The sequence below is a fragment of the Neoarius graeffei genome, chromosome 5, assembly GCF_027579695.1.
Source record: "Neoarius graeffei isolate fNeoGra1 chromosome 5, fNeoGra1.pri, whole genome shotgun sequence".
In the NCBI taxonomy this organism is placed as follows: domain Eukaryota; kingdom Metazoa; phylum Chordata; class Actinopteri; order Siluriformes; family Ariidae; genus Neoarius; species Neoarius graeffei.
The window spans coordinates 51,983,393-52,010,674 of NC_083573.1; the positions used below are offsets into that span (position 1 = coordinate 51,983,393).

Sequence of the window (27,282 nt, forward strand, 5' to 3'; positions counted from 1 at the left end):
CAAAGACATGCAGGTTAGGTTAACTGGTGACTCTCAATTGACCGTAGGTGTGAATGTGAGTGTGAATGGTTGTCTGTGTCTATGTGTCAGCCCTGTGATGACCTGGCGACTTGTCCAGGGTGTACCCCGCCTTTCGCCCGTAGTCTTGCCTGCGACCCTGTAAAACAGGATAAAGCGGCTAGAGATAATGAGATGAGAAAAAGGAAGCCTTATGTTAACTATGTCCAGAAACACCGTTGATTTCTCTGGGCTCAGAGGCATCTGGGATGGATCATCACACAGTGGAAATGACGAAATCAGACGAAATCAGTATTCTAGATCTTCTTTGTAAGAAATGGACACTGTGTGCTTCGGACCACAGATGAAAAGGACCATCCAGGATCTTACCAGCAATAAGTCCAAAAGACAGGGTCTGTCACAGTATGGGGTTGTGTCAGTGCCCTTGGCAAAGGTAACTTACACATTTGTGATGGCAGCATTAATGCAGAAATCTAGATTGAGATTTTGGAGCAACATATTCTGCCTTCAAGACGACATCTTTTCCAGGGATATTTCAACAAGACAATGCAAAACCACATTCTGCACACATTACAAAGGCAGGGCTGTGGAAAAAGAGGGTGCAGGTCCCTTCTGTCCCTACTAGAGAATGTGTGGTGAATTTTGAAACAAAAATATGACAATGATGATTTCGTACTGTTGCACACCTTAAGACCTGTTCACAGAAAGAATGGGACAAAATCATGACTTGATGTCCTCAGACCCTAAACAGCTTTGAAGTATTGTGAGAAGGAATGGCAACATTACAAAGGGGTAAATGCTTTATCGTCCCAACCTTTTTGAAATATGTTGCAAGAATCAAAACTGATGTGTGTTTATTTTGAAAAAAAAAATGCAATTCATGAAGTAAAACATCAAATAATGTGATGTTATGTTGTTTTGAGTGCAGTACAGATCAAAGTTTATTTACTTATCATTGTTTTCAGTTTTTATTTCAATTTCAACATACAGTCCCAACTTTTTCTGATTTGTGGTTGTACATTATTCAGATTTACAGTGATGCTTGAAAAATTGTGAACCCATTAGAATTTTCTATATTTCTGCATAAATATGACCTAAAACATCATCAGATTTTCACACAAGTCCTAAAAGTAGATCAAGAGAACCCAGTTAAACAAATGAGACAAAAATATTATACTTGGTCATTTATTTATTGAGGAAAATGATCCAATATTACATATCTGTGAGTAGCAAAAGTATGTGAACCTCTAGGATTAGCAGTTAATTTGAAGGTGAAATTAGAGTCAGGTGTTTTCAATCAATGGGATGACAATCAGGTGTGAGTGGGCACCCTGTTTTATTTAAAGAACAAGGACCTATCAAAGTCTGATCTTCACAACACACATTTGTGGAAGTGTATCATGGCACGAACAAAGGAGATTTCTGAGGACCTCAGAAAAAGCGTTGTTGATGCTCATCAGGCTGGAAAAGATTACAAAACCATCTCTAAAGAGTTTGGACTCCACCAATCCACAGTCAGACAGATTGTGTACAAATCTGTCTGACCACCATCTGTCAAGACCATTGTTACCCTCCCCAGGAGTGGTTGACCAACAAAGATCACTCCAAGAGCAAGGCGTGTAATAGTCGGTGAGGTCACAAAGGGCCCCAGGGTAACTTCTAAGCAACTGAAGGCCTCTCTCACATTGGCTAATGTTAATGTTCATGAGTCCACCATCAGGAGAACACTGAACAACAATGGTGTGCATGGCAGGGTTGCAAGGAGAAAGCCACTGCTCTCCAAAAAAAAACATTGCTGCTCATCTGCAGTTTGCTAAAGATCATGTGGACAAGCCAGAAGGCTATTGGAAAAATGTTTTGTGGACAGATGAGACCAAAATAGAACTTTTTGGTTTAAATGAGAAGCGTTATGTTTGGAGAAAGGAAAACACTGCATTCCAGCATAAGAACCTTATCCCATCTGTGAAACATGGTGGTGGTAGTATCATGGTTTGGGCCCGTTTTGCTGCATCTGGGCCAGGACGGCTTGCCATCATTAATGGAACAATGAATTCTGAATCATACCAGCGAATTCTAAAGGAAAATGCCAGGACATCTGTCCATGAACTGAATCTCAAGAGAAGGTGGGTCATGCAGCAAGACAACGACCCTAAGCACACAAGTCATTCTACCAAAGAATGGTTAAAGAAGAATAAAGTTAATGTTTTGGAATGGCCAAGTCAAAGTCCTGACCTTAATCCAATCGAAATGTTGTGGAAGGACCTGAAGCGAGCAGTTCATGTGAGGAAACCCGCCAACATCCCAGAGTTGAAGCTGTTCTGTAGTGAGGAATGGGCTAAAATTCCTCCAAGCCAGTGTGCAGGACTGATCAACAGTTACCGGAAACATTTAAATGCAGTTATTGCTGCACAAGGGGGTCACACCAGATACTGAAAGCACAAGTTCACATACTTTTGCCACTCACAGATATGTAATATTGGATCATTTTCTTCAATAAATAAATGACCAAGTATAATATTTTTGTCTCATTTGTTTAACTGGGTTCTCTTTATCTACTTTTAGGACTTGTGTGAAAATCTGATGAGGTTTGAGGTCATATTTATGCAGAAATATAGAAAATTCTAAAGGGTTCACAAACTTTCAAGCACCACTGTATGTGGCTATAAATAAACTATGGAATTCCAAAAGCATAATATGACTGCAGTACTGTAAGAAAACTGTTAAAGTGTGGGTTTATTTCCAGTTGTCTGCGTGTGAACTCCAGATTTCTCTCCTCCTCCCAACAATAATTTAAATATGCAGAGAAACGGTCAGCAAACTGTGAAAACAATATAGGGTTAGAGTGACAGAGAAATGGGATCTTATATAGATATTACTGGTGTAGTGGGATGTTCAACTCAAATACCTGCAAAAATCCTGCCTCAAGCTTTAAAGGGTCAAAAGGTTGGCCAGTCAATCTGACATTCTGCAACATGGGGTACATCACTTCCTGCCAGAAGTGCCTATGAGCATCAAGGATGGAGGGTATGTTAGAAAAGAGCTGGGTAGAGGTAACCTGAAAGAAATGAAGATAGACTTAATTAAGTGGAGTCTATGATCTTGTACTGGGCCGCTCTTAAACACCTACACAAAACCACACTCAGATTAATGTAGTTTCCTGACTTGTCAGCAGAAAAATGTATTACTTATGTTTCCATGGTGCAACTCTAGTGCTACTCAAACAAGAACTGAATGTTCCATTGAAAATGAGCAAAAGAAAACGTATTAATTAATTGTCATAAAAATTGACATGAAAATGGCAAATCGGCCCAAATGTGGCGATGATGTTCTTTATTCTATTGACAATAAGTTTACCATGGAACAGAAAAAAGACACATAGTTGGAAGTTAATGCACAAACCTCATGGAGAAATCCCTGTTGGTGAACATGCTCCAGTGCAGCAAGAACAAGCTGTGAAATGTGAGCATGGTTGATTAAACTAAGGTTAGACATGAACTCCAGAAGAGATGCAGAATAATCAGCCAATTTAATTCAGTAAGTCACCAAATAAATGAAGCAGCAAGATGTGCAAGATCTGATGTTCTTACTGTAGAATATTTTAATACTGAAAATAATGAGACGAAATCATGCTCATTGCACTATGAAATCATTCTTAATTCTTCTTCTTGGAAAAACAGTTTTTCATAATTAGAATTTCAGCAGTAAGTTTCCAGCATCTTACATCAGTGATGATCGTGAGTTTGCTGATGTAAATAAACTCAGTGTAGAGGAGTTCCCACAGCGCCTCCTGCTGGTATCTCTGGGTTTTTGGCATTGTCTGCAAAGAGAATAATTTCAGTTAAATAAAAATATTTCCAAAAATTCTACAGTACTGTGCAAAAGTATTAGGCACCCTATTTTTTCTTTCATACAAACTTTGTTACAGATTTCTATTTTATGACTTCTACAGTGGTGCTTGAAAGTTTGTGAACCCTTTAGATTTTCTATATTTCTGCATAAATATGACCTAAAACATCATCAGATTTTCACACAAGTCCTAAAAGTAGATCAAGAGAACCCAGTTAAACAAATGAGACAAAAATATTATCTCATCTCATTTTCTTCCGCTTATCCGGGGCCAGGTCGCGGAGGCAGCAGTCTGAGCATGGAAGCCCAAACTTCCCTCTCCCCAGACACCTCGGCCAGCTCCTCGGGAAGAACACCGAGGCGTTCCCAGGCCAGCCGAGAGACATAGTCCCTCCAGCGTGTCCTGGATCTTCCCCGGGGCCTCCTCCCGGTGGGACATGCCTGGAACACCTCCCCAGGGAGATGTCCAGGAGGCATCCGAAAGAGATGCCCGAGCCACCTCAGCTGATTCCTCTCAATGTGGAGGAGCAGCAGCTCTACTCCGAGCTCCTCCCGAGTGACTGTGCTTCTCACCCTATCTCTAAGGGAGCACCCAGCCACCCTGCGAAGGAAACTAATTTCAGCCACTTGTATCCGTGATCTTGTTCTTTCGGTCATTACCCAAAGCTCATGACCATAGGTGAGAGTCGGAACGTAGATTGACTGGTAAATCGAGAGTTTTGCCTTTTGGCTCAGCTCCTTCTTCACCACGATGGACCGGTAAAGCGACCGCATCACTGCGGAGGCTGCACCGATCCGCCTGTTGATCTCACGCTCCATCCTTCCCTCACTCATGAACAAGATCCCGAGATACTTAAACTCCTCCACTTGAGGCAGGACTTCTTCACCAACCTGAAGAGGGCAAGCCACCCTTTTCCGGTCGAGAACCATGGCCTCGGACTTGGAGGTGCTGATTCTCATCCCAGCCGCTTCACAATCGACTGCAAAAATATTATACTTGGTCATTTATTTATTGAGGAAAATGATCCAATATTACATATCCATGAGTGGCAAAAGTATGTGAACCTTTGCTTTCAGTATCTGGTATGACCCCCTTGTGCAGCAACAACTGCAACTAAACGTTTCCGGTAACTGTTGATCAGTCCTGCACACCGGCTTGGAGGAATTTTAGCCCGTTCCTCCATACAGAACAGCTTCAACTCTGGGATGTTGGTGGGTTTCCTCACATGAACTGCTCACTTCAGGTCCTTCCACAATTTTGATTGGATTAAGGTCAGGACTTTGACTTGGCCAATCCAAAACATTAACTTTATTCTTCTTTAACCATTCTTTGGTAGAACAACTTGTGTGCTTAGGGTTGTCATCTTGCTGCATGACCCGCCTTCTCTTGAGATTCAGTTCATGGACAGATGTCCTGACATTTTCTTTTAGAATTCACTGGTATAATTCAGAATTCATTGTTCCATCAATGAGGTCAAGCCGTCCTGGCCCAGATGCAGCAAAATGGGCCCAAACCATGATACTACCACCACCATGTTTCACAGATGGGATAAGGTTCTTATTCTGGAATGCAGTGTTTTCCTTTATCCAAATATAATGCTTCTCTTTAAACTAAAAAGTTCTATTTTGGTCTCATCTGTCCACAAAACATTTTTCCAAAAGCCTTCTGGCTTGTCCATGTGATCTTTAGCAAACTGCAGACAAGCAGCAATGTTCTTTTTGGAGAGCAGTGGCTTTCTCCTTGCAACCCTGCCATGCACACCATTGTTGTTCAGTGTTCCCCTGATGGTGGACTCATGAACATTAACATTAGCCAATGTGAGAGAGGCCTTCAGTTGCTTAGAAGTTACCCTGGGGTCCTTTGTGACCTCGCCAACTATTACATGCCTTGCTCTCTGAGTGATCTTTGTTGGTCAACCACTCCTGGGAGGGTAACAATGGTCTTGAATTTCCTCCATTTATACACAATCTGTCTGACTGTGGATTGGTGAAGTCCAAACTCTTTAGAGATGGTTTTGTAACCTTTTCCAGCCTGATGAGCATCAACAACGCTTTTTCTGAGGTCCTCAGAAATCTCCTTTGTCCGTGCCATGATACACTTTCACAAACGTGTTGTGAAGATCAGACTTTGATAGATCCCTGTTCTTTAAATAAAACAGGGTGCCCACTCACACCTGATTGTCATCCCATTGATTGAAAACAACTGACTCTAATTTCACCTTCAAATTAACTGCTAATCCTAGAGGTTCACATACTTTTGCCACTCACAGATATTGGATCATTTTCCTCAATAAATAAATGATCAAGTATAATATTTTTGTCTCATTTGTTTAACTGGGTTCTCTTGATCTACTTTTAGGACTTGTGTGAAAATCTGATGATGTTTGAGGTCATATTTATGCAGAAATATAGAAAATTCTAAAGGGTTCACAAACTATCAAGCACTACTGTACATTTAGTGGTGTAGTGGTTAGCACTGTCACCTCACAGCAAGAAGGTTTTGGGTTCAAGCCCAGCGTGCCAACGGGGGCCTTTCTGTGTGGAGTTTGCATGTTCTCCCCATGTCTGCGTGGGTTTCCTCCGGGTGCTCTGGCTTCTCCCACAGTTCAAAGACACGTGGTTAGGTTAACATGGGGTGGCCTTGGGCTGAAGTGCCCTTGAGCAAGGCACCTAACTCCCAACTGCTCCCCGGGCGCTGTAGCATAGCTGCCCACTGCTCTGGGTATGTGTGTGTGCTCATTGCTCACTTGTGCGTGTGCATGCGTGTGTCCACTGCTTCAGATGGGTTAAATGCAGAGGCTGAATTTCACTATGTTTGAGTGTGCATATGACAAATAAAGTCTTCTTCTTCTTCCTCTTCTAATCAAGTCAGTACAAAAATATTTTAGAGTCCAAACGTTCGATTTCCAGCACAAAATTAAATGTTACAGAAAAAAATGTTTGCATTTGAGCAGCATATTGCATAAGAGACCACTTTTCAGATTAAAAAAGAAAACATAATGAAGGCTACTGGGATTTGGTGCAAAATGAAGAAGCGAATGTGACAGTCAAAGTGCCCAGAAGAACTGTGGCTAGTTCTGCAAAATGCTCAGTAAAACCTACAGCTCATTTCCTTATAAAACTGCACTCATTGTACCTGAGACTACTATTATTTTTTTTTTAAAGCAAAGGGTCGTCTCACACCAAATATTGAGTTTGTTTCATTTATTATGGCTTACTGCTGTTTATAGTATTTTTAATGCTGAAACATTTCATTTCATTATTTTAAGCCCTTTTTGATCCACAGCATTTCTTTACATGTGCCTAAGACTTTTGCACAGTACTGTACATATTTTATTCCACTTCTCAAAGCTAACCTCTTTTCCATTTCTCTTTCCTTCATTTGTTCATTCAGACTTACACTGTCTGCCCTTCTTCCTCCACCTACTTCCCCAATCTGTCACATACTCCACTGCCTTTTCTGTCACTCTATCACTCTTTCTCTCTCAACAGCTTGCCATAAGTGTCCTAGAACCTGCAGATCTCACCTTGTGAGAGTGCACTATATCAGTCCAGCTGTTCTCCATGACATCCATGTTGTCTCTTTCTCTACCCCACCAACTGAGCTCATCAGGCATGGAGAATGTCTGCAGAATCTCTTTCAACACCTCCTCCTGTGACTGGCCTCCACTAACACTGCCTTGCTCCTGACAGAAACAAATAGAAAACACGCAAGAAAAGGAGGGATTTAAAAATGCGAGCAAATTGAACTACATTTAGTCAAATACATTATTCATTCATTCATCTTCAGTAAGCACTTTATCCTGATCAGGGTTGTGGTGGATCCAGAGCTTATCTGAGGAACACTGGCCACAAGGATCAGATATATTCATCTCATCTCATCTCATTATCTCTAGCCGCTTTATCCCTCTACAGGGTCGCAGGCAAGCTGGAGCCTATCCCAGCTGACTACGGGCGAAAGGCAGGGTACACCCTGGACAAGTCGCCAGGTCATCACAGGGCTGACACATAGACAACCATTCACACTCACACCTACGGTCAATTTAGAGTCACCAGTTAACCTAACCTGCATGTCTTTGGACTGTGGGGGAAACCGGAGCACCCGGAGGAAACCCACGCGGACACGGGGAGAACATGCAAACTCCACACAGAAAGGCCCTCGCCGGCCCCGGGGCTCGAACCCAGGACCTTCTTGCTGTGAGGCGACAGCGCTAACCACTACACCACCGTGCCGCCCATCAGATATATTGTTTTATACAAATGATCACATCTTCATCAGTATGTGAATGCACACTCATCAGTATGCATTATCACCTATGTTCCGATAAGCTGTTATATACTAAATTATCTGAAGTTTTCAAAAAAGCATTTTACTTAAGCATGTTTGTTATAAGCTGGACAGTTGAAATTTCTAATTAACTTAATTCCGTTAAAAGAGCTTTGGTTATTTAATAAACATATCTTTAGGATTATTTTATTTTGTATGGTCACTGGTGTTTGTAGGCCTGGGCATACTGTATATGTTGGGAACAGAAACTGGACAATTTTTTTTTCAGTGTCCACTTTTTATTATATCAACATAATGTTGTAAATCATTATATGTTTCAATAAAAGTGAGAGGAAGTTTTGTACCTCATGCATGGGAGTCTTTTCAGCTGATCCCTGATTGAACAGCGTCTGAACTGGAGCTCCTCTAGATTTTATGTTTGAAGATCCCTTGCCCAATGTAGCAACTAGACGCACCTTCGACTTCTTTTTCTGAGAATATCACAATTTTACAGTTGTTATATGTAGAAATGGATACAGAAAATATAAAATGCCTATAAAAAACTATTTGTATAACTGGCTTACCACAGCCATTATTATTATTATTATTATTATTATTATTATTATTATTATTATTATTTTAATTTGTCCTTTATTTTACCAGGTGATATCCCATTGAGATATTAAATCTCTTTTGCAAGGGAGCCCTGGGAGTACATATAGACAATATAAACACATACTGTTAAAAAAAAAGTATACAATACAGAACAACATCAAAACAAACAGAAGAAGAAAAAGGAGCTACAAATAGTAGACAGTGCAAACAAGAAACAAAATAAACAGAGAAAAGTAAAACACATTGAATTGATTAGAAATCTAATGGGGAGAGGGGACATAGGTAAAAGTCATTGGAAACATGTGCAGCAGTCTGATTTCAGGTTTTTTAGGAGCTGTTTAAAGTGCTCTAGTGAAATAAATACACTAAGTTGTATGTCTTTTTGGAGAAGGTTCCAATATGAAGGAACAGAATATTTGAAAGCCATTTTACCAAGCTCAGTATTTGAGTGTGGAACTGTGAACAGCAGAGTGTCATTTGAAAGCAGACTGTATGTGCTATTTTTCCAGGTCAGAAGATTAATAAGGTAACTGGGCAATTTGCCAATAATTGCTTTGTAAATGAAGATGTGCCAGCGAATCCATCTGTGCAGAGCCAGAGAGCTAAAACCAGCCATCTCATAAAGACGGCAGTGATGTATACGTGATTTGGCATTTAAAATGAAACGCAGTGCACCATGGTACACTGTGTCAAGTGTTTTTAATGTGGATGAGGCAGTGTGCATATATATGACATCCCCATAATCCAGTACTGGGAGGAAGGTAGCATTGATCAGTTTCTTCCTAGCTTGAAGCAAGACCTGTTTCTAAAATAAAATCCAAGTTTTACTCTCAGTTTCTGTACCAGATTCTCAATGTGGGATTTAAAAGTGAGCTTCTCATCAAACCAAATACCTAGATATTTATAGGCAAAGACTCTCAATACACTTCCCTTCCAGAGTGGAGATGTTTAGTAAAGTGGGGGTGGGAAGAAAGTGAGATTTTGTAAAATGCATAACCTTAGATCTGTTTCGACCTTGCTCTGACCGTCACTACGGTCTAAAAAAGGAATGATCACTTTTGTTCTGCCTATCACCGAGACCATATGTCAACAAAGTCATGTCCATGACCTCCGGAAGCAGAACTACTCGCATTATAAATAGCAGCGATTGCTCCCGGTTCAGCCTCTCACCTTGATCGCCTCGTACGAGACCGTAAGTAAGAGACCTGTAAGGTAAGAAATCCTGATTTCTTTGCTTCACATTCCACTAATTCGTTGCCTGCGTGGTACGGGTGCCTTGTGTCCCCGAGGATTGTTGTGGTTTGTGTATTTCTGAGCTACATGCTTAGCTTAATTTGCCGGTAGGCTGTAAGCTTGTTTTTTCAGGTATCCTTTTTGTTTGACGTTATATGCACTAGATTTCCGGGTAATCTGAGTTTGTTACCACTGTGTGCCTATACCGCTGTTCGCAGCCGTGGGCTTAGTGCGAGCCCACTAAGTGTGTTTGCGCACTGGTGTGGGCTGCCGTAATACCGATGTTCTGTGTTTTTTACTGCTGTTGTCGCAGCCGGAAATTGTGTGAGCCTGTCAGACTGCTGTTACAGGCCACCTAGCGCTATACTTGTTTGAATTGTTTGGATTTGTAATATACTCTTGCTATTGTGTTGTGCCCTTTTTGTTGTTGTTGTTCACTGGTGTAGCCTGCTAGGTGCGTTTGCACGCTGTGCAGGCCTCGGCAGTGTTCCCGTGCCACACCCTATACCCCTGTCTGCAGCTGGTGGGGCTAGTGTGAGCCCGCTAAGTGCATTCATGTGCTGGTGTGGGCCATCATAATACTGTGTGCTGTGCTTTTCCTATTTTCATCAGGTGCATTCAGGTGCTGACTGCGACAGTGCTCCTCTGCGACGCCCTCCTCTGCCATGCCCGATACCCCTGTTCGCAGCTGGTGGGGCTAGTGTGCGCCCGCCAAGTGCATTCATGTGCTGGTGCGGGCCACCATCGTGATCCTGTGGCATATCCTATACCACTGTTTGCAGCCGGTGGGGCTAGTGTGTGCCCGCTAAGTGCGTTCGCGCGCTGGTGCGGGCCACCATAATATCTTGGTGGACTACTCGAGGAAGACTCCAGACTTCAGACCACCTAGGCCTCTGTGTGGCTACAACGGCTTCCCACTACTGCAGGATTTGCAGGGCCTCAATGAGTTCCAGAGATGGGCACAGGGAGTGTCCAATGTGCCTTGGAGCTATGCACATGCTGGAGGATGTGAACAAGCCCTGCAGCGCGGCCTGTGACCTCTCCAGGGGGGAAGACAGCGCCGGGCCAGCCAGGTGGGCGGCCATGTGCACGAGAGCCTGAGAGAGAGCCGACGCTCCCCCGACCAGCCGTCCCTCTCCAGTAAGCATGGGCATAAGCAGAAATGCAAGCATTCATGTGACCGGCAGCAGGAGTCCCCTCACAGGCCTGCCCAAAGAGAGGTGCCCAGACCTGCTAAGTGCCCTGCCTCAGCTACGGTGATGGAGAGTGGTAACGCAGAGTCACTCCAGATCCTTTCGGTTCTCCAGGCTCTGTCACAGAGGATGGACAGGCTGGAAGGTCACCAGGGCTCGTCATCTACTTCCCTGCCCCCGGGCAAGGGGGATACCCTCTCATCCAAGCCTGAAAGCTATGGTAAGGAGGATGGGTGGGGCGATGTGGATGTGCTATCCCTCTACGCTCCCCACACAGTGACGGACAACACAACAGGTGGGGACAGCCTCGAGGGAGACCTGCATTCTGGCTCTGCAGAGCCGGCTGACAGCTCCACAGGGACGGAAGAGGCCCCTGTCAGCTCCCTGGTGTCATGGGTGCTGAGCGCTGCCAAGGTCCTGGGCCTTCAGGCGCCTGCACCGGCCCCAGCTCCTTTGGGAGGAGTTTGGGAGGGTGTCTCTCGCGCTACCCCACCACCTCCTATACCTGTGGCGGATGATTATGCAGCAATGCTCAAGTCAACATGGGGTAAGTCGTCGCAACGCCCCTGGTTTCTTGCAGGCTGATGCCAGCTGGCAACAGGTGGTTACCCGGTTGAGACTGGACTGGGGGACATGCCACCAGTTGAGCCATCAATGGCTGCATTGATGTCCCTGGGCCTTGCCCACATATCCCCCAATCCACGTTGCCCTCATAAGGAGTACGCCAAGATGGACCGCCTGGCCACTCGCTCTTTTAATGCATTGGCATGAGCGGCCTGAATGGGTAACGCTCTAGCCATCACCCTGACGGCTCTACAGAAGACACTGAGCCCAGACGATCAGGACACCAGGGCCTTGGTGGATGCAGCTCTTTCTTCCCACTCCCAGCTGACACAAGACGTGGGGGATGCTATGGCCTCTGCGGTGCTGTGCCTCAGGCAGTTTTGGCTGGCGCAAACCTCCCTGCTGGAAGCCATCAAGCAGGAGCTGCTGAGCCTCCCTGTAGTGCCTGTCCACGTCTTTCACCCAGGATCCCAGGAGGTGCTTGATCACGCTGAGTGCACTGCGGCATCTAGGGAAGCTGTCCAGCGTGTGTGCCGTAAGTTGGCTTCAACTGCCAGCCGGGCACCTAGGGGTAGGTATAGGCTGCGGCAGCCCACCCGGCCTCCGCCGGCGGGCAACGACCCGGTGGCCCCACGGGACTGGCGATTTCGTGCACCTGACTGAAGTACGGCCCCAAATCCCTAACCCAGGGGAAGAAGAAGACTGCAGCAGGGCACAGGCAGGGGTGCAGGCTGCGGTGGCGGGTCTGCATAGGAGTCTTGGGTCGCCCGTTGATTGTCCTTCCCAGCTGTAATGGGCCTCCTGGGAGGGGATTGCGCCAGACTTTTTGGGTCGTGGCTATGGTGGCTCGCGGCTACCGATTGCAATTTCGACGGTGACCCCCTATGTTTTCAGGGGTCAGGGTAACATCCGTAAAAGACCCGGCTTTGATGTCCGTACTCATCAAGGAGGTTCAAGAGTTACTTCTAAAAGGGGCCATCTCAGAAGTACCGCACAGTGCACAGCTCACTGGGTTCTACTCCAAGTATTTTATTATTCCCAAAAAAGACGGCGGTCATCGGCCTGTTCTCGACCTCAGGCCCTTGAACCGATATCTCAAGGTGCTGCCTTTCAAGATGGTCCACACAAGAGTGGTGATGCAGTCCATCCGGCAAGGGGAGTGGTTCACATCTCTGGACCTAAAGGACATGTATTTCCACATCCCAATCTGCCCAGAACACAGGCCCTTCCTGTGCTTTGCCTTCCAGGGCAGGGTGTTCCAGTTCCAGGGCCTTCCTTTTGGCCTTTCCCTGGCTCCAAGGGTTTTTACTCACATGGTGTCAGCCATGCTGTCCCCCCTCCAGGCTCGAGGTCTGAAAATCCTACCCTACCTGGACGATTGGCTCATCTGCGCCCCCTTCCAAGAACAGGTAGTGCGCGACACAGACACAGTTCTGGCCCACATCCAATTATTGGGCTTCACTGTCAACCACAAGAAGAGCAACCTGCAACCCCGCCAACAGGTGGAATTCCTTGGCATCTTCCTCGACTCAGTCAGCATGACGGCATCTCTCACTCCACGGAGAGTGGACAGCTTGATTGAAATGCTGAAGTATTTCCGCTTGGGCAGTCTTCTTACGGCTCACAGAGTCCAGAAGCTGCTGGGTTTGATGGCCGCAGCAGCAGCAGCAGTAATTCCTCTTGGCCTGCTGAGGGCACGCCCCCTGCAGTGCTGGTTCAACGCTTTCCATCTCCATCCGAAAGACGACAGGCAGGTGAGGCTGCGTGTGTCTTGGGCTTGCATCCAAGCTCTATGTCCTTGGAGGGACCGGGAGTTCCTGCTCCGAGGTGTCCCACTGGGGGGCCTTCCTCACAGGAGACAGGTCATCTCGACGGACGCATCCCTGACAGGCTGGGGAGCTGTCTGGGAAGGATGGTCGGTGAGGGGCATGTGGCAACCCCCGTGGATGTTGGAGCGCATAAACATCCTCGAACTGAAGGCCATCCATCTTGCTCTTTGAAGATTCCTGCCGGTGTTGCAATACCAACATGTTCTCGTGAGAACAGCACCTCAGCGGTGTATCATGTGAATCACCAAGGGGGCACGAAGTCTCGGCGGTGCCTCCAGGTGGCGGAGGAGTTGCTGACATGGACATGGCCAAGACTCTCTTCACTGAGGGCAGTGCACATCCCAAGTGTGGAGAACAGAGCAGCCAACATTCTCTCCAGGACAGGGCCACTCCCAGGAGAATGGAAACTGAACACAGACATCATCAGCCAGATCTGGATGCGGTACGGTGTTGCACAAGTGGATCTCTTTGCATCAGCAGAGACAACACACTGCCCGGAATGGTACTCCCTCACGGGGCAGGGGGGGCAGTCTGGGCCTGGATGCTCTGTCACAGGAATAGCCAACAAGCTTGTTGTATGCTTTTCCTCCACTCCCTCTCATAGCTCAGGTCCTCTGGAGGATCGGAGAAGGCCAACACTCAGTCCTGCTGGTTGCTCCACGGTGGCCATCAAGGCCTTGGTTCCCGGACCTGCTCTGGCTGCTGCAGGGTCAGCCATGGCAGTTACCATGCAGAGCGGATCTTCTGTCACAGGCAGATGGGCGGATCTGGTATCCGAACCCAGGTGCCCTACATCTATGGGTTTGGCCCCTGCAGAGTCCATCACTGAGCGGCTAGACAAGTCTGTTCAAGAAACACTCGATAATGCCAGAGCTCCATCTACTAGAGCTTGCTATGCACTCAGATGGAGGATCTTTTCAGATTGGTGTGCCGGCATGGGTCTTGAGCCAGCAGTTTGCCCTGTGCCACATGTTTTACGCTTCTTGCAGTCCCATTTGGATCAAGGCAAGGCAGTCAGTACAATAAAGGTCTATGCTTCGGCCATTTCAGCCTTTCACCAGGGCGCAGACAACAGACCCCTGGGTAGGCATCCTTTGATTGGCCAGTTCTTGAAGGGAGCCCACCGGTTGCATCCAGGTCACGCCTTGCAAGCGCCGAGCTGGGATCTGCCCACAATCTTAACATTGCTCACTGAAGGTCCGTATGAGCCTATTTCAGATGCAGATTTGCGATCTTTGTCCATTAAGACTGCTTTTCTCTTGGCACTCTGTTCAGCAAAGCAGGTTGGAGAGTTGTGTGCTCTCTCCATTAGCGATGACTGTCTAAGGTGGCAGGCAGGAGGCACTTGCGTGTCGCTTTGGCCAAATCCAGCTTTTCTGCCAAAGGTTTTTAATCAACAGTCCATCAACCAGGTTCTGGAGGTGTCCCAATTCCAGCCTTCCTCTGCCTCATAGGCAGAGCAGGACAAGTTGCTCACTTTGTGCCCAGTCAGGGCCTTGAGGGCTTATCTGGCCCGTATGCAGTCCTTAAGGAGAACACACTCTCAACTTTTTGTCTGTTATGCTGCTTTCCAAACAGAGGCTGTCTCATTGGCTGGTGGGGGTTATTTCCCATGCTTACAGGGCTCAAGGGATACTGGTCCCTTTGGGCATGAGGGCTCACTCTACCAGAAGTGTAGCTACGTCTTGGGCTGCCCTTAGGGGTGTGGCAGCAGGCAATATCTGTGCAGTGGCTTCATGGGCTACACCATGCACTTTTACCAGATTTTACAGGGTGGACATAACTCGCCCAGCTCCGGTCGGCGACGCCGCCCTCATGTCCATGACTGAGCGAGGTTCTAATGATTAATTCTGGGTTCCTCGCAACTCTTTTGGTATGTGTCATCCCTTTTTTAGACCGTAGTGACGGTCAGAGCAAGGTCAAAACAGATCGTAAGTTACGAAGGTAACTATGGATCTGTGAGACCGAGGGATCACCGTCACTATCCTTGTCGCTCGGACCATCCTGAGGCGCTCAAGGTAGGAGGCTGAACTGGGAGCAATCTCTGCTATTTATAACATGAGTCATTCTGCTTCCGGAGGTCATGGACATGACTTTGTTGACATATGGTCTCGGTGATAGGCAGAACGAAGGTGATCATTCCTTTTTTAGACCATAGTGATGGTCATCCCTTGGTCTCACAGATCCATAGTTACCTTCATAACTTACATTTTGTTAGCATTTAAGACTAATCTCAGACTGGAAAAAGAGGCTTGCAATGTATTGAAACACTGCTGAAGAGATTTGCAAGCTTGAACTAAAGTCAGTGCCATGCAATATAAAACTATCATCTGCATACAGGTGAATTTTGCCATTTTCTACCGCAGAGGAAATGGTGTTTATATAAATAGTAAAGAGGATCAGGCCTAGAACGGACCCTTGTGGGACACTTGCCCAAACACAGTACCCAAGCACCTATTCTAAGTCTATCCCAGGAACATTACAGGTAGTCGTCGACTTACGACCTACGCGACTTACGACCGATCGACTTTACGACTGTCTGGTTATGACTGGCAAGTGTTTCCCAGCTGAGCTAGCTGAGCGTACGACAGTTTCCACCCCAGCTCCCGGCAGCGCCTCTCGCCGCGTACAACAGTTTCTGCCCCAGCTCCAGGTACATGCGCAGTCTCTCTCGCGCTCCTTCACGCACTCCGTTATACAGTTTCCGCCCCAGCTCCAGGCACATGCACAGTCTCTCTCGCGCTCCCTCGCGCACTCCATCATACAGTTTCCACCCCAGCTCCTGGTTTATGAAACGAGCAAATGCTCCCGCCAGTCCGAGCGCTGCAACAGCTGATGATGACATAGATGACCCACAGCCAAGCACCAGTGATGCCAGCGGTCACTAAATTTTGTATTTTGCTATGTTTTACATTTGTATTATGGTATGTTTCAAACTAAAATGTTTTCTATTTTTCACACCTGTATTTTGTATTTTTTGTTTTGTACATATTAAACGAATTGTACTGTACGCAGTGTAGCATGCAGTGTTTGACTTAAACCAAATAATGAGCCAAGGTAATGAAATAAGAAAATGTTGATAAAATAAGACTTTAAGATCATTACACATCACAATATACTTACGTTCATTTAACATAGGCCGACTTACGACCAGATCGGTTTACGACCGGTCAGTCGTAACCAAACACTACCTGTAAGTCGACGACTACCTGTATCTGGAATTTAACCCATGGTGCTATATGGAGTCTATCCAGAAAATACCATCCAGAGCCTATCCCAGGAACACTATCCAGAGTCTATCCTGTTATTTTACTCATACATGAATGTGATTGAGTATTGAAAGCATGTTCTCTGCTATAGTACCAAAATATTATATACTAAGTAGTTGCACACATGAACTCCAAGCTTATTCTGGTTTTTGTTTTATTCGTGTAGGTACAGTGAAATTAAGAAGGAAGTAATGTAGTAATTATATTTTACTAGTAAGGAAAATTCTGAACCCAACAAAAGGTCTTACGAGGGGCTGATCTTCAGCAGTACATTTTTTTTAGGATATCCCAACATAAAAATAAGTCATGAGCTACATCTCCATCCATTATCTGTAGCCGCTTATCCTGTACAGGGTCGCAGGCAAGCTGGAGCCTATCCCAGCTGACTATGGGCGAGAGGCGGAGTACACCCTGGACAAGTCGCCAGGTCATCACAAGGCTGACACATAGAGACAAACAACCATTCACATTCACACATGCAGTCAATTTAGAGCCACCAATTAGCCTAACCTGCATGCCTTTGGACTGTGGGGGAAACCAGAGCACCCAGAGGAAACCCACTCAGACAACATGAAAACTCCACATAAAAAGGCCCCCATCGGCCACTGGGCTCGAACCCAGAACCTTCTTGCTGTGAGGCAATACTGCTAACCACTACATCACCATGCTGCCCTGAGCTACATCTCATTTTTATTTAAAAAAATAATTGTGCATATCTTTAGTTTAGTTGTGTTCACACTGGCAAACTCAGTAAGAGTTTGTGCAGGATTATCTCAATACGTTTAGAAATGAGTTCTTCTAAGATTAGAGAACAACAGTTTGCCATACGTGGCAGAAGGGGTGGAACCACCAGATGGCACTGCTGTTTCAATTTTGAAGAAAAGCTGAACACGTGCTCTACCAATGACTTAAAAAAAAAAACCTAGACCACAAAAGTGAAGCGACCACAGGTCTAGAGCCCCTGCTGGCTGGCTGCAGCACAATGTGTAGCCCTGTCTGTCCCCATGTGTTTCTATTGCAAAATAAACTATTTTCTATGTCGCTTTTCTCATCTAAACTGTCTTTCTAGCTAAAGTGTCTCTATGGAACAGTTAGTTTTCCCTAGGCTGATATCTGCACGTTTTTACTTCTCCCCATAAATTAGTCTTTAATAGGTTAATCTACTATATCATAAGAAGGTCACATACACTTGGGAATTAAGTGATTGACAGCCTCAGCAACATGCTGGACCTTGGTATTGGGAGAAGGAGATGGACTGACCAAATGAGCAGGTGTACCTGATTTCTTGTCCTTACTATGCAAACTCTGGCTCCAGATAGCAGCAGAAAGTCCCTACTGTCCAAACTCTGGCTGCAAATTTGATAACATGGTTAAGAAATTTTGGCTTCATTTCTAGAGAATGAAAAGGCATGGAGCCACACCATCCATGTATTTTACTGTCAATTGTGTTCTACTGTGTAGTGTACATAAACAACAAATTAATATAAACCAAACTTTGAAAATTGTCAGTTGTTTCTTGGACGTTTGTTAATGCTGAATGACAGGAGGTACCGCACAGTAATTTGTCATTTGTACATTAGCACCATATAAAATTGAGGTACTACATATTCAAACAAATAGTATACAATAGAGTACAAAGTGCATCCTTGATGAAAAAGCTAGTATGGTCTGCTCAGCTGCCGAAAGCTAGTGAAGCTGGTAGACCACTTGCCAACTAGTAAGTTCTACCTTCCAGTAAGTAAGCTAGTAATTTCCACCAGCTAGTTCCACCTTCCACCTTTAAGCACTTACCAGCTGTCAGGTTTGACTAGACTGGATTTTTCAGCAAGGAGAGTTCTGAGACACACATATTCTTATATGTCAATGTGACAGAAAAGTACCTGATAACCCACAGTGTGGTATTTATGATTGTCTGCTGCCTTCTGGTGGCTGACCAGTGCATCTGCACTTTGTCTCCCAACCCTATCTGCAGCATCATTTTCTTTATCTTTTTCTGCCTCCTTCTGTTTCTCCATCCCTTCATCCATCCCCAGGGCATTCAGATCTTCTTTATCTGGGTGGCATGGCATCACTTCCTCTGTTGCTCATGATGCTTTTGAAAAAAATTAGGTCAGATAAGAAGACAAGAGAGAGAGATAGCTGACATCAATTTACAGTATAGCCTTGCAGAGGAAAATGTTAGATCTCAAAAGCATATGCAGTAGTAGACCTATTCAGGCCACAAGTTTTACAGGATTTGAGCAAGACTGGGAACGGTAACAAATGGAAACGAACTGAAAATCAGCTCTAGTGTAACATCTTTCAGGTGTCAGTCTAATACAACTAAAAATAAGAAAGAAACAAATTGTACTACCCTATAGATTCTAAACTATGCAATTAATGGCTTTCATACAAATCAACACAACAAAATTTACTTGAACTGATGTATCCAGACAAAATAGTTATTTCCATGATAGATAGATAGATAGATAGATAGATAGATAGATAGATAGATAGATAGATAGATAGATAGATAGATAGATAGAGTGGTGCTTGAAAGTTTGTGAACCCTTTAGAATTTTCTATATTTCTACATAAATATGACCTAAAACATCATCAGATTTTCACACAAGTCCTAAAAGTAGATAAAGAGAACCCAGTTAAACAAATGAGACAAAATTATGATACTTGGTAATTTATTTATTGAGGAAAATGATCCAATATTACGTATCTGTGAGTGGTAAAAGTATGTGAACCTTTGCTTTCAGTATCTGGTGTGACCCCCTTGTGCAGCAATAACTGCAACTAAACGTTTCCGGTAACTGTTGATCAGTCCTGCACACCGGCTCGAAGGAATTTTAGCCCGTTCCTCCATACAGAACAGCTTCAACTCTAGGATGTTGGTGGGTTTCCTCATACGAGCTGCTCACTTGAGGTCCTTCCACATTTCGATTGGATTAAGGTCAGGACTTTGACTTGGCCATTACAAAACGTTAACTTTATTCTTCTTTAACCATTCTTTGGTAGAACGACTTGTGTGCTTAGAGTTGTTGTCTTGCTGCATGACCCACCTTCTCTTGAGATTCAGTTCATGGACAGATGTCCTGACATTTTCCTTTAGAATTTGCTGGTATAATTCAGAATTCATTGTTCCATCAATGATGGCAAGCCGTCCTGGCCAAGATGCAGCAAAATGGGCCCAAACCATGATACTACCACCACCATGTTTCACAGATGGGATAATGTTCTTAAGCTGGAATGCAGTGTTTTCCTTTCTCCAAACATAATGCTTCTCATTTAAACCAAAAAGTTCTATTTTGGTCTCATCTGTCCACAAAACATTTTTCCAATAGACTTCTGGCTTGTCCACATGATCTTTAGCAAACTGCAGATGAGGAGCAATGTTCTTTTTGGAGAGCAGTGGCTTTCTCCTTGCAACCTTGCCATGCACACCATTGTTGTTCAATGTTCTCCTGATGGTGGACTCGTGAACAGTAACATTGGCTAATGTCAGAGAGGCCTTCAGTTGCTTAGAAGTTACCCTGGGGTTCTTTGTGACCTCGCCGACTATTACACACCTTGCTCTTGAAGTGGTCTTTTTTGGTCGACCACTCTTGGGGAGGGTAACAATGGTCTTGAATTTCCTCCATTTGTACACAATCTGTCTGACTGTGGATTGGTGGAGTCCAAACTCTTTAGAGATGGTTTTGTAACCTTTTCCAGCCTGATGAGCATCAACAACACTTTTTCTGAGATCCTCAGAAATCTCCTTTGTCCATGCCATGATACACTTCCACAAACATGTGTTGTGAAGATCAGACTTTGATAGATCCCTGTTCTTTAAATAAAACAGGGTGCCCACTCACACCTGATTGTCATCCCATTGATTGAAAACACCTGACTCGAATTTCACCTTCAAATTGACTGCTAATCCTAGAGGTTCACATACTTTTGCCACTCACAGATATGTAATATTGGATCATTTTCCTCAATAAATAAATGACCAAGTATAATATTTTTGTTTAATTTGTTTAACTGGGTTGTCTTGATCTACTTTTAGGACTTGTGTGAAAATCTGATGACATTTTAGGTCATATTTATGCAGAAATATAGAAAATTCTAAAGGGTTCACAAACTTTCAAGCACCACTGTAGATAGATAGATAGATAGATAGATAGATAGATAGATAGATAGATAGATAGATAGATAGATAGATAGATAGATAGATAGATAGATAGATAGATAACTTTATTGTCATTCACCTGTATATTCAGAATGCACATTTGAACAAAAATTTGTTCCACTGTCTTTCATCATAAAACTGCTGCATACTGTATAACTATTGCACATAGTCCGGTAAACCCAATATCAAATTTTATGATTAGATACTTTGAAAATTAAAAAAAAAAAAACTTGAATAAAATATACTAACTAATGACACATCCCATACATGCTATATTCTTATATTACATAATCTCCAGTAGTTTTTTTTAATCTAGTCTTCTAGTTTAAATGGTTAAATACCAAGTGATTCACATTAAGTTAAATGTAAACATTTTGCCTTTAAAGAATAAATGTATGATTCACTAACCACACACACACGTTTAAAGAGATGACACACAACAACCCACTCATAACTGACATCATTACCTACGAAAACATTGGCTTTACTGAAGAATAACTACATTTTCCAGGCAAAATATGGAAAGTCTCTGTCTCTAACTCATGCACATAAAGTAGCTTCTTTAAATCCCTGTCAAACACACATCATCTTCAAATCTCTATACACCATACACATACCGTATCTGTACATTGCTGCACTGGCATCCCACCTGCATTAACACATTTCTCATCCAAACACACACACATGCAGTGTTCAGAATCCTCAAGTTGAGATATGAACACTAGATTACCTGGGTTTAGTGGCATCAATCGTCCTCAGGTAGCCATCTTCAGTTTTACACTCTCTCCAGTATGGCTTCCAGACGTTCATCTTATCCCTCCCTCTGTTTTTTGTCCTTCTGTCGCTCTTCCGCAACTATTTCAGTAATAACTGGTCTAGCAAGAGAAGCTGGATTCTTTTGATAGTCTCCTTCATTACAGTTAAGGTGTGTTCTCCAAAGATTTTTTTATTATTATTCAGGTCTTATCTGCTCTCTTAATCATTATAACATGTACATGGATATGAAAGAGGTGACAATACATTAACATAATCCATTTTTAATTAAATTTTATTTGTACAATGCTTTTAACAATAGACTTTGTCACAAAACAGCTTTACAGAAATCCAGATGTATAACCCCATTGCCAAAAAAGTTGGGACACTGTAAAATATAAATAAAAACAGAAGGTGATGATTTCCAAACCCTACATTTCACTGAAAATAGTACAAAGACAACATATTAAATGTTGAAACTGAGAATTTCTTTTGTTGTTTGAAAAATATATATGCTCTTTTTGAATATGATACCAGCAACACGTTTCAAAAAATTTGAGACGAGCAACAAAAGACTGAAAAAGCTGTGTAATGTTAAAAAATAAAACCACCTGGTGAAACATTTCAAAACTTATTAGGTTAACTGGCAACAGGTCAGTAACATGATTAGGTATAAAAAGAGCATATCTTTTACAAAAAATAAAATTTCTGTTTCACCATTTGACATGTTGGATTTTGTTTTTTGCACTATTTTCGATGAAACATTGAAAGTAGAACTTATCCTCTTCTGAGTGATGCCAGATGATTATAGTATAATTATAAAGCATAAACCTTAATAAGAACACCTGCACATCTACAAAAAAAAAAGTCGTTCAGATATGGTCAAGAGCTGAATCTACTGTTAACATTTGCATGGTTGTTGTTGGCAGTCTGGCTGGTTCGAGTATTTCAGAAATTACTGATTCATTGCTGATCATCTGGGATTTTCATGCAAAACAATCTTGAGTGTCTCAGAAAAATTGATGATTGGAATAAGATTAGGTAGCATTTTTCCACTCTTCAAACGTCCAGTTTTGGTGAGCCTGTGCCCAAGGTAGCCTTGGATTTATGTTCTTGGCTGGCAATATGCATCGTCTGCTGTTACAGCCCATCTGCCTCTTTTCTGCTCACCACAGTTGTAAAGAGTAATTATTTGAGTTATCAAACACTTTCTGTCAGTTCAAACAAGGCAACAAGGCATTTTTGGCTGTGAAACTGCCGCTCACTGATTCCCCCCCCATACTATTCTGTGTAATTTTCCCAATTCTGATATTTGATGAACATTAACTGAAGGTCTTGATTTGTATCTTCATGATTTTATGCATTATACTGCTGCCACTTGATTGGCTGAATGGATAATTGCATGAGTCAGCAGGTGTAAAGGTGCTTCTAATAAAGTGGGCAGTTATTGTACATACAATATACAAGATTGTTGAAGGTTGTTCTGGATGCGAATGAACACAGGACAGTGTTTATGATTACAAGGTACAATGCACATAAGACCAAACAACAGAGGGTACAGTCTCAAGCGCAAAAATCTCCAAACAGTAGAGCATCAGTATGAATTAGATGGATCAAAAGGGTGAGATGAGCTATGGCAGTAGAAGCTTATCAGGATCAAGCATCAGTATTCCTCCACAACACATAATTATTTGAATTTAATAATATTATGTGCAAATAGGAATGGAGTTAAAATATAAAAGGAAACCTGATGATCTAATTAGCAATCAGAGTGTTCATACTGTCTCTTTCAATTAGAATACATACGACAGTGCATGCTTAATAACAATGACAGAATGGTAGAAGGAAACTCGGACGTATGAAAGTGTGAGAACAATCAGAAAAGGACGAATGTGGAATGCAGAGATACAGCATGCCAGTCATAAACTTGTAAATAAAGAGTAAACACTGAAGACTCTACTCTTTCTGAGCATAAGGGGTAAAATCTCAAATCAACTTTGTGCTCTGCCATGACTGGGAATCCTGAGTAGTTCCATGCAACAATTTGATCAATTACCTCACCTTCATCTATGTGAAACACTCAGACACCCACACACACTATAATGCTCTCCTCAATTCTGGCAAGCTAGTGGCCTCCACATAGAGGATGGTGCACTGAATACAAGCAGTTTCCCACAAGTAAAGATTTAGAAAATGGACTTACTACTCTGAAAAGTATGTGCAGTGATTTACCTTACTTCTTCCTGGTCCCAGTGTTGTGCAAACCTTGGAAGATGGCCAAGTTTCCAGTTGATAATCTCTGCTGATGTGATAACATGCCTGGCCCTGTCTGAACTTGTATAGTGGAGGTGAGCATGGTCTCAATCATGGAGTTGCAGCATTAGGCTAACATTGCCTGAGCTAGACTTTGTTTCTGTTGAGCCTCCAAGACTGTCATGTCCAATCCTGAAAGATTATGGTCCCCAAGAATTAAGAATTCAACAATAGGTACTGTTGGGCCCTGTATAGTTACAGGAAGTGCAGAGGAGGTTTCTTCTGAGACATAACAAGTGAATGTGTGCATCCTTCCCTTTATCATTATCAGACAGGAAATATGACTAAAATGAGTGACATCCCAAAAATATCCTGTGAAATAATGTAAAAAGGAGGTGTCAGGAATGCAAGTGACAGATGGATGTAAGTGCAGTAGAGGGTTTACTGAAGCATGCAGGTAAACAAATCCAAATCATAAAGCAATGTCAGCATCAAAGAACAGGCAATAGTCAGAAGCATAGACAAAGGGCAAAAATCCAAAAATCAATACCAGTAATGCAAACCAGAACATCAAGGACATAGTAGCTCATCTGGCCTGCCATCAAAACAACCTCATTCATCTCATCTCATTATCTCTAGCCGCTTTATCCTTCTACAGGGTCGCAGGCAAGCTGGAGCCTATCCCAGCTGACTACGGGCGAAAGGCGGGGTACACCCTGGACAAGTTGCCAGGTCATCACAGGGCTGACACAGAGACACAGACAACCATTCACACTCACATTCACACCTACGGTCAATTTAGAGTCACCAGTTAACCTAACCTGCATGTCTTTGGACTGTGGGGGAAACCGGAGCACCCGGAGGAAACCCACGCGGACACGGGGAGAACATGCAAACTCCGCACAGAAAGGCCCTCGCCGGCCACGGGGCTCGAACCCGGACCTTCTTGCTGTGAGGCGACAGCGCTAACCACTACACCACCATGCCGCCCATCAAAACAACCATGACTACCAAAACATCAAACAGAACAAAAATGTAACAATGGGAGAGAGGACCAACCTCCACAACAAATTGTTTGCAATAGGAAAATCAACAAAAGACTAAATTTTGTTTCCCAAGTTTTGTTCCCCATTTTGTTGTTGTTGTTGTTTTGCTGGTTTTCCCCTAGATTTTTTTTTTTCATTACAGCTTTCTGGTTCCTTCTTTTTTGGTTTAACTTCAGTTTGGTGAGTATGGGTGTTTGAGGTGCGTTGACAGTGTTTGAAAATTGTAGTAAAGAAAACTCAGTGTATGAGCTCCCTAATTAGGTAGGGTGAGTGCTCCAGCTGGACGTTAGTCCTTCCAACGGTTCACTCTTTTGTTGTTTTTCTTTTTTTCTTTTTGGCGCTATCCCCATTTTAATCTAACCAAACCATCAGTCAGAACTGAAATTGGATGCATAGTTATAACACCAAGCATGCATGCTGTATCAAATCTGTAATGTTGTGTAGCATCCAAACTGTACCCAAAAGCATGAAAACATTAGAACTGTGAAACTAGTCTATGACAGTGGCTAATAGTATAATCCGATTCAGGAAACATTGTCATGAATGTGAATTTACTATTTGGCAGATACAATTATGTACAGTGGTGCTTGAAAGTTTGTGAACCCTTTAGAATTTTCTATATTTCTGCATAAATATGACCTAAAACATCATCAGATTTTCACACAAGTCCTAAAAGTAGATAAAGAGAACCCAGTTAAACAAATGAGACAAAAATATTATACTTGGTCATTTATTTATTGAAGAAAATGATCCAATATTACATATCTGTGAGTAGCAAAAGTATGTGAACCTTTGCTTTCAGTATCTGGTGTGACCCCCTTGTGCAGCTATAACTGCAAATAAACGTTTCCAGTAAATGTTGATCAGTCCTGCACACCGGCTTGGAGGAATTTTAGCCCCTTCCTCCATACAGAACAGCTTCAACTCTGGGATGTTGGTGGGTTTCCTCACATGAACTGTTCGCTTCAGGTCCTTCCACAACATTTCGATTGGATTAAGGTCAGGACTTTGAATTGGCCATTCCAAAATATTAACTTTATTCTTCTTTAACCATTCTTTGGTAGAACAACTTGTGTGCTTAGGGTCGTTGTCTTGCTGCATGACCCACCTTCTCTTGAGATTCAGTTCATGGACAGATGTCCTGACCATTTTCCTTTAGAATTCGCTGCTATAATTCAGAATTCATTGTTCCATCAATGATGGCAAGCTGTCCTGGCCCAGATGCAGCAAAACAGGCCCAAACTATGACACTACCACCACCATGTTTCACAGATGGGATAAGGTTCTTATGCTGGAATGCAGTGTTTTCCTTTCCCCAAACATAACGCTTCTCATTTAAACCAAAAAGTTCTATTTTGGTCTCATCCGTCCACAAAACATTTTTCCAATAGCCTTCTGGCTTGTCCACGTGATCTTTAGCAAACTGCAGATGAGGAGCAATATTCTTTTTAGAGAGCAGTGGCTTTCTCCTTCCAAACCTGCTATGCACACCATTGTTGTTCAGTGTTCTCCTGATGGTGGACTCATGAACATTAACATTAGCCAATGTGAGAGAGGCCTTCAGTTGCTTAGAAGTTACCCTGGGGTCCTTTGTGACCTCGCCGACTATTACATGCCTTGCTCTCTGAGTGATCTTTGTTGGTCAACCACTCCTGGGAGGGTAACAATGGTCTTGAATTTCCTCCATTTGTACACAATCTGTCTGACTGTAGATTGGTGGAGTCCAAACTCTTTAGAGATGGTTTTGTAACCTTTTCCAGCCTGATGAGCATCAACAACGCTTTTTCTGAGGTCCTCAGAAATCTCCTTTTTTCGTGCCATAATACACTTCCACAAACATGTGTTGTGAAGATCAGACTTTGATAGATCCTTGTTCTTTAAATAAAACAGGGTGCCCACTCACACCTGATTGTCATCCCATTGATTGAAAACACCTGACTCTAATTTCACCTTCAAATTAACTGCTAATCCTAGAGGTTCACATACTTTTGCTACTCACAGATATGTAATATTGGATCATTTTCATCAATAAATAAATGACCAAGTATAATATTTTTGTCTCATTTGTTTAACTGGGTTCTGTTGATCTACTTTTAGGACTTGTGTGAAAATCTGATGATGTTTTAGGTCATATTTATGCAGAAATATAGAAAATTCTAAAGGGTTCACAAACTTTCAAGCACCACTGTACATGCCACTGTGCCAGTGCAATACTGTAGTCTACAGACTGAAAG

The 27,282-nt window shown here is 43.3% G+C and overlaps 1 protein-coding gene across 3 annotated transcripts in view; it reads right to left on the reverse strand.

The window, feature by feature from the left end:
- plekhg6 (pleckstrin homology domain containing, family G (with RhoGef domain) member 6) overlaps positions 1-21,833 on the reverse strand; it is a 36,593-nt gene extending 14,760 nt beyond the window's left edge. The window contains exons 1-8 of one of the 3 annotated variants that reach the window (XM_060921971.1): positions 21,727-21,833; positions 18,715-18,926; positions 8,497-8,622; positions 7,392-7,550; positions 3,740-3,835; positions 3,418-3,468; positions 2,924-3,073; positions 2,726-2,836 (exon numbers count right to left, since the gene is read on the reverse strand). In XM_060921971.1, coding sequence (XP_060777954.1) covers positions 2,726-2,836; positions 2,924-3,073; positions 3,418-3,468; positions 3,740-3,835; positions 7,392-7,550; positions 8,497-8,622; positions 18,715-18,903 — 882 coding nt within the window. In that variant the 5' untranslated portion in view covers positions 18,904-18,926; positions 21,727-21,833. Of the gene's footprint in view, positions 1-2,725; positions 2,837-2,923; positions 3,074-3,417; positions 3,469-3,739; positions 3,836-7,391; positions 7,551-8,496; positions 8,623-18,714; positions 18,927-21,726 lie in introns of those variants that run through there. The other 2 variants (XM_060921972.1, XM_060921973.1) reach the window with 2 other exon arrangements.
- Positions 21,834-27,282: the final 5,449 nt, after the last annotated feature.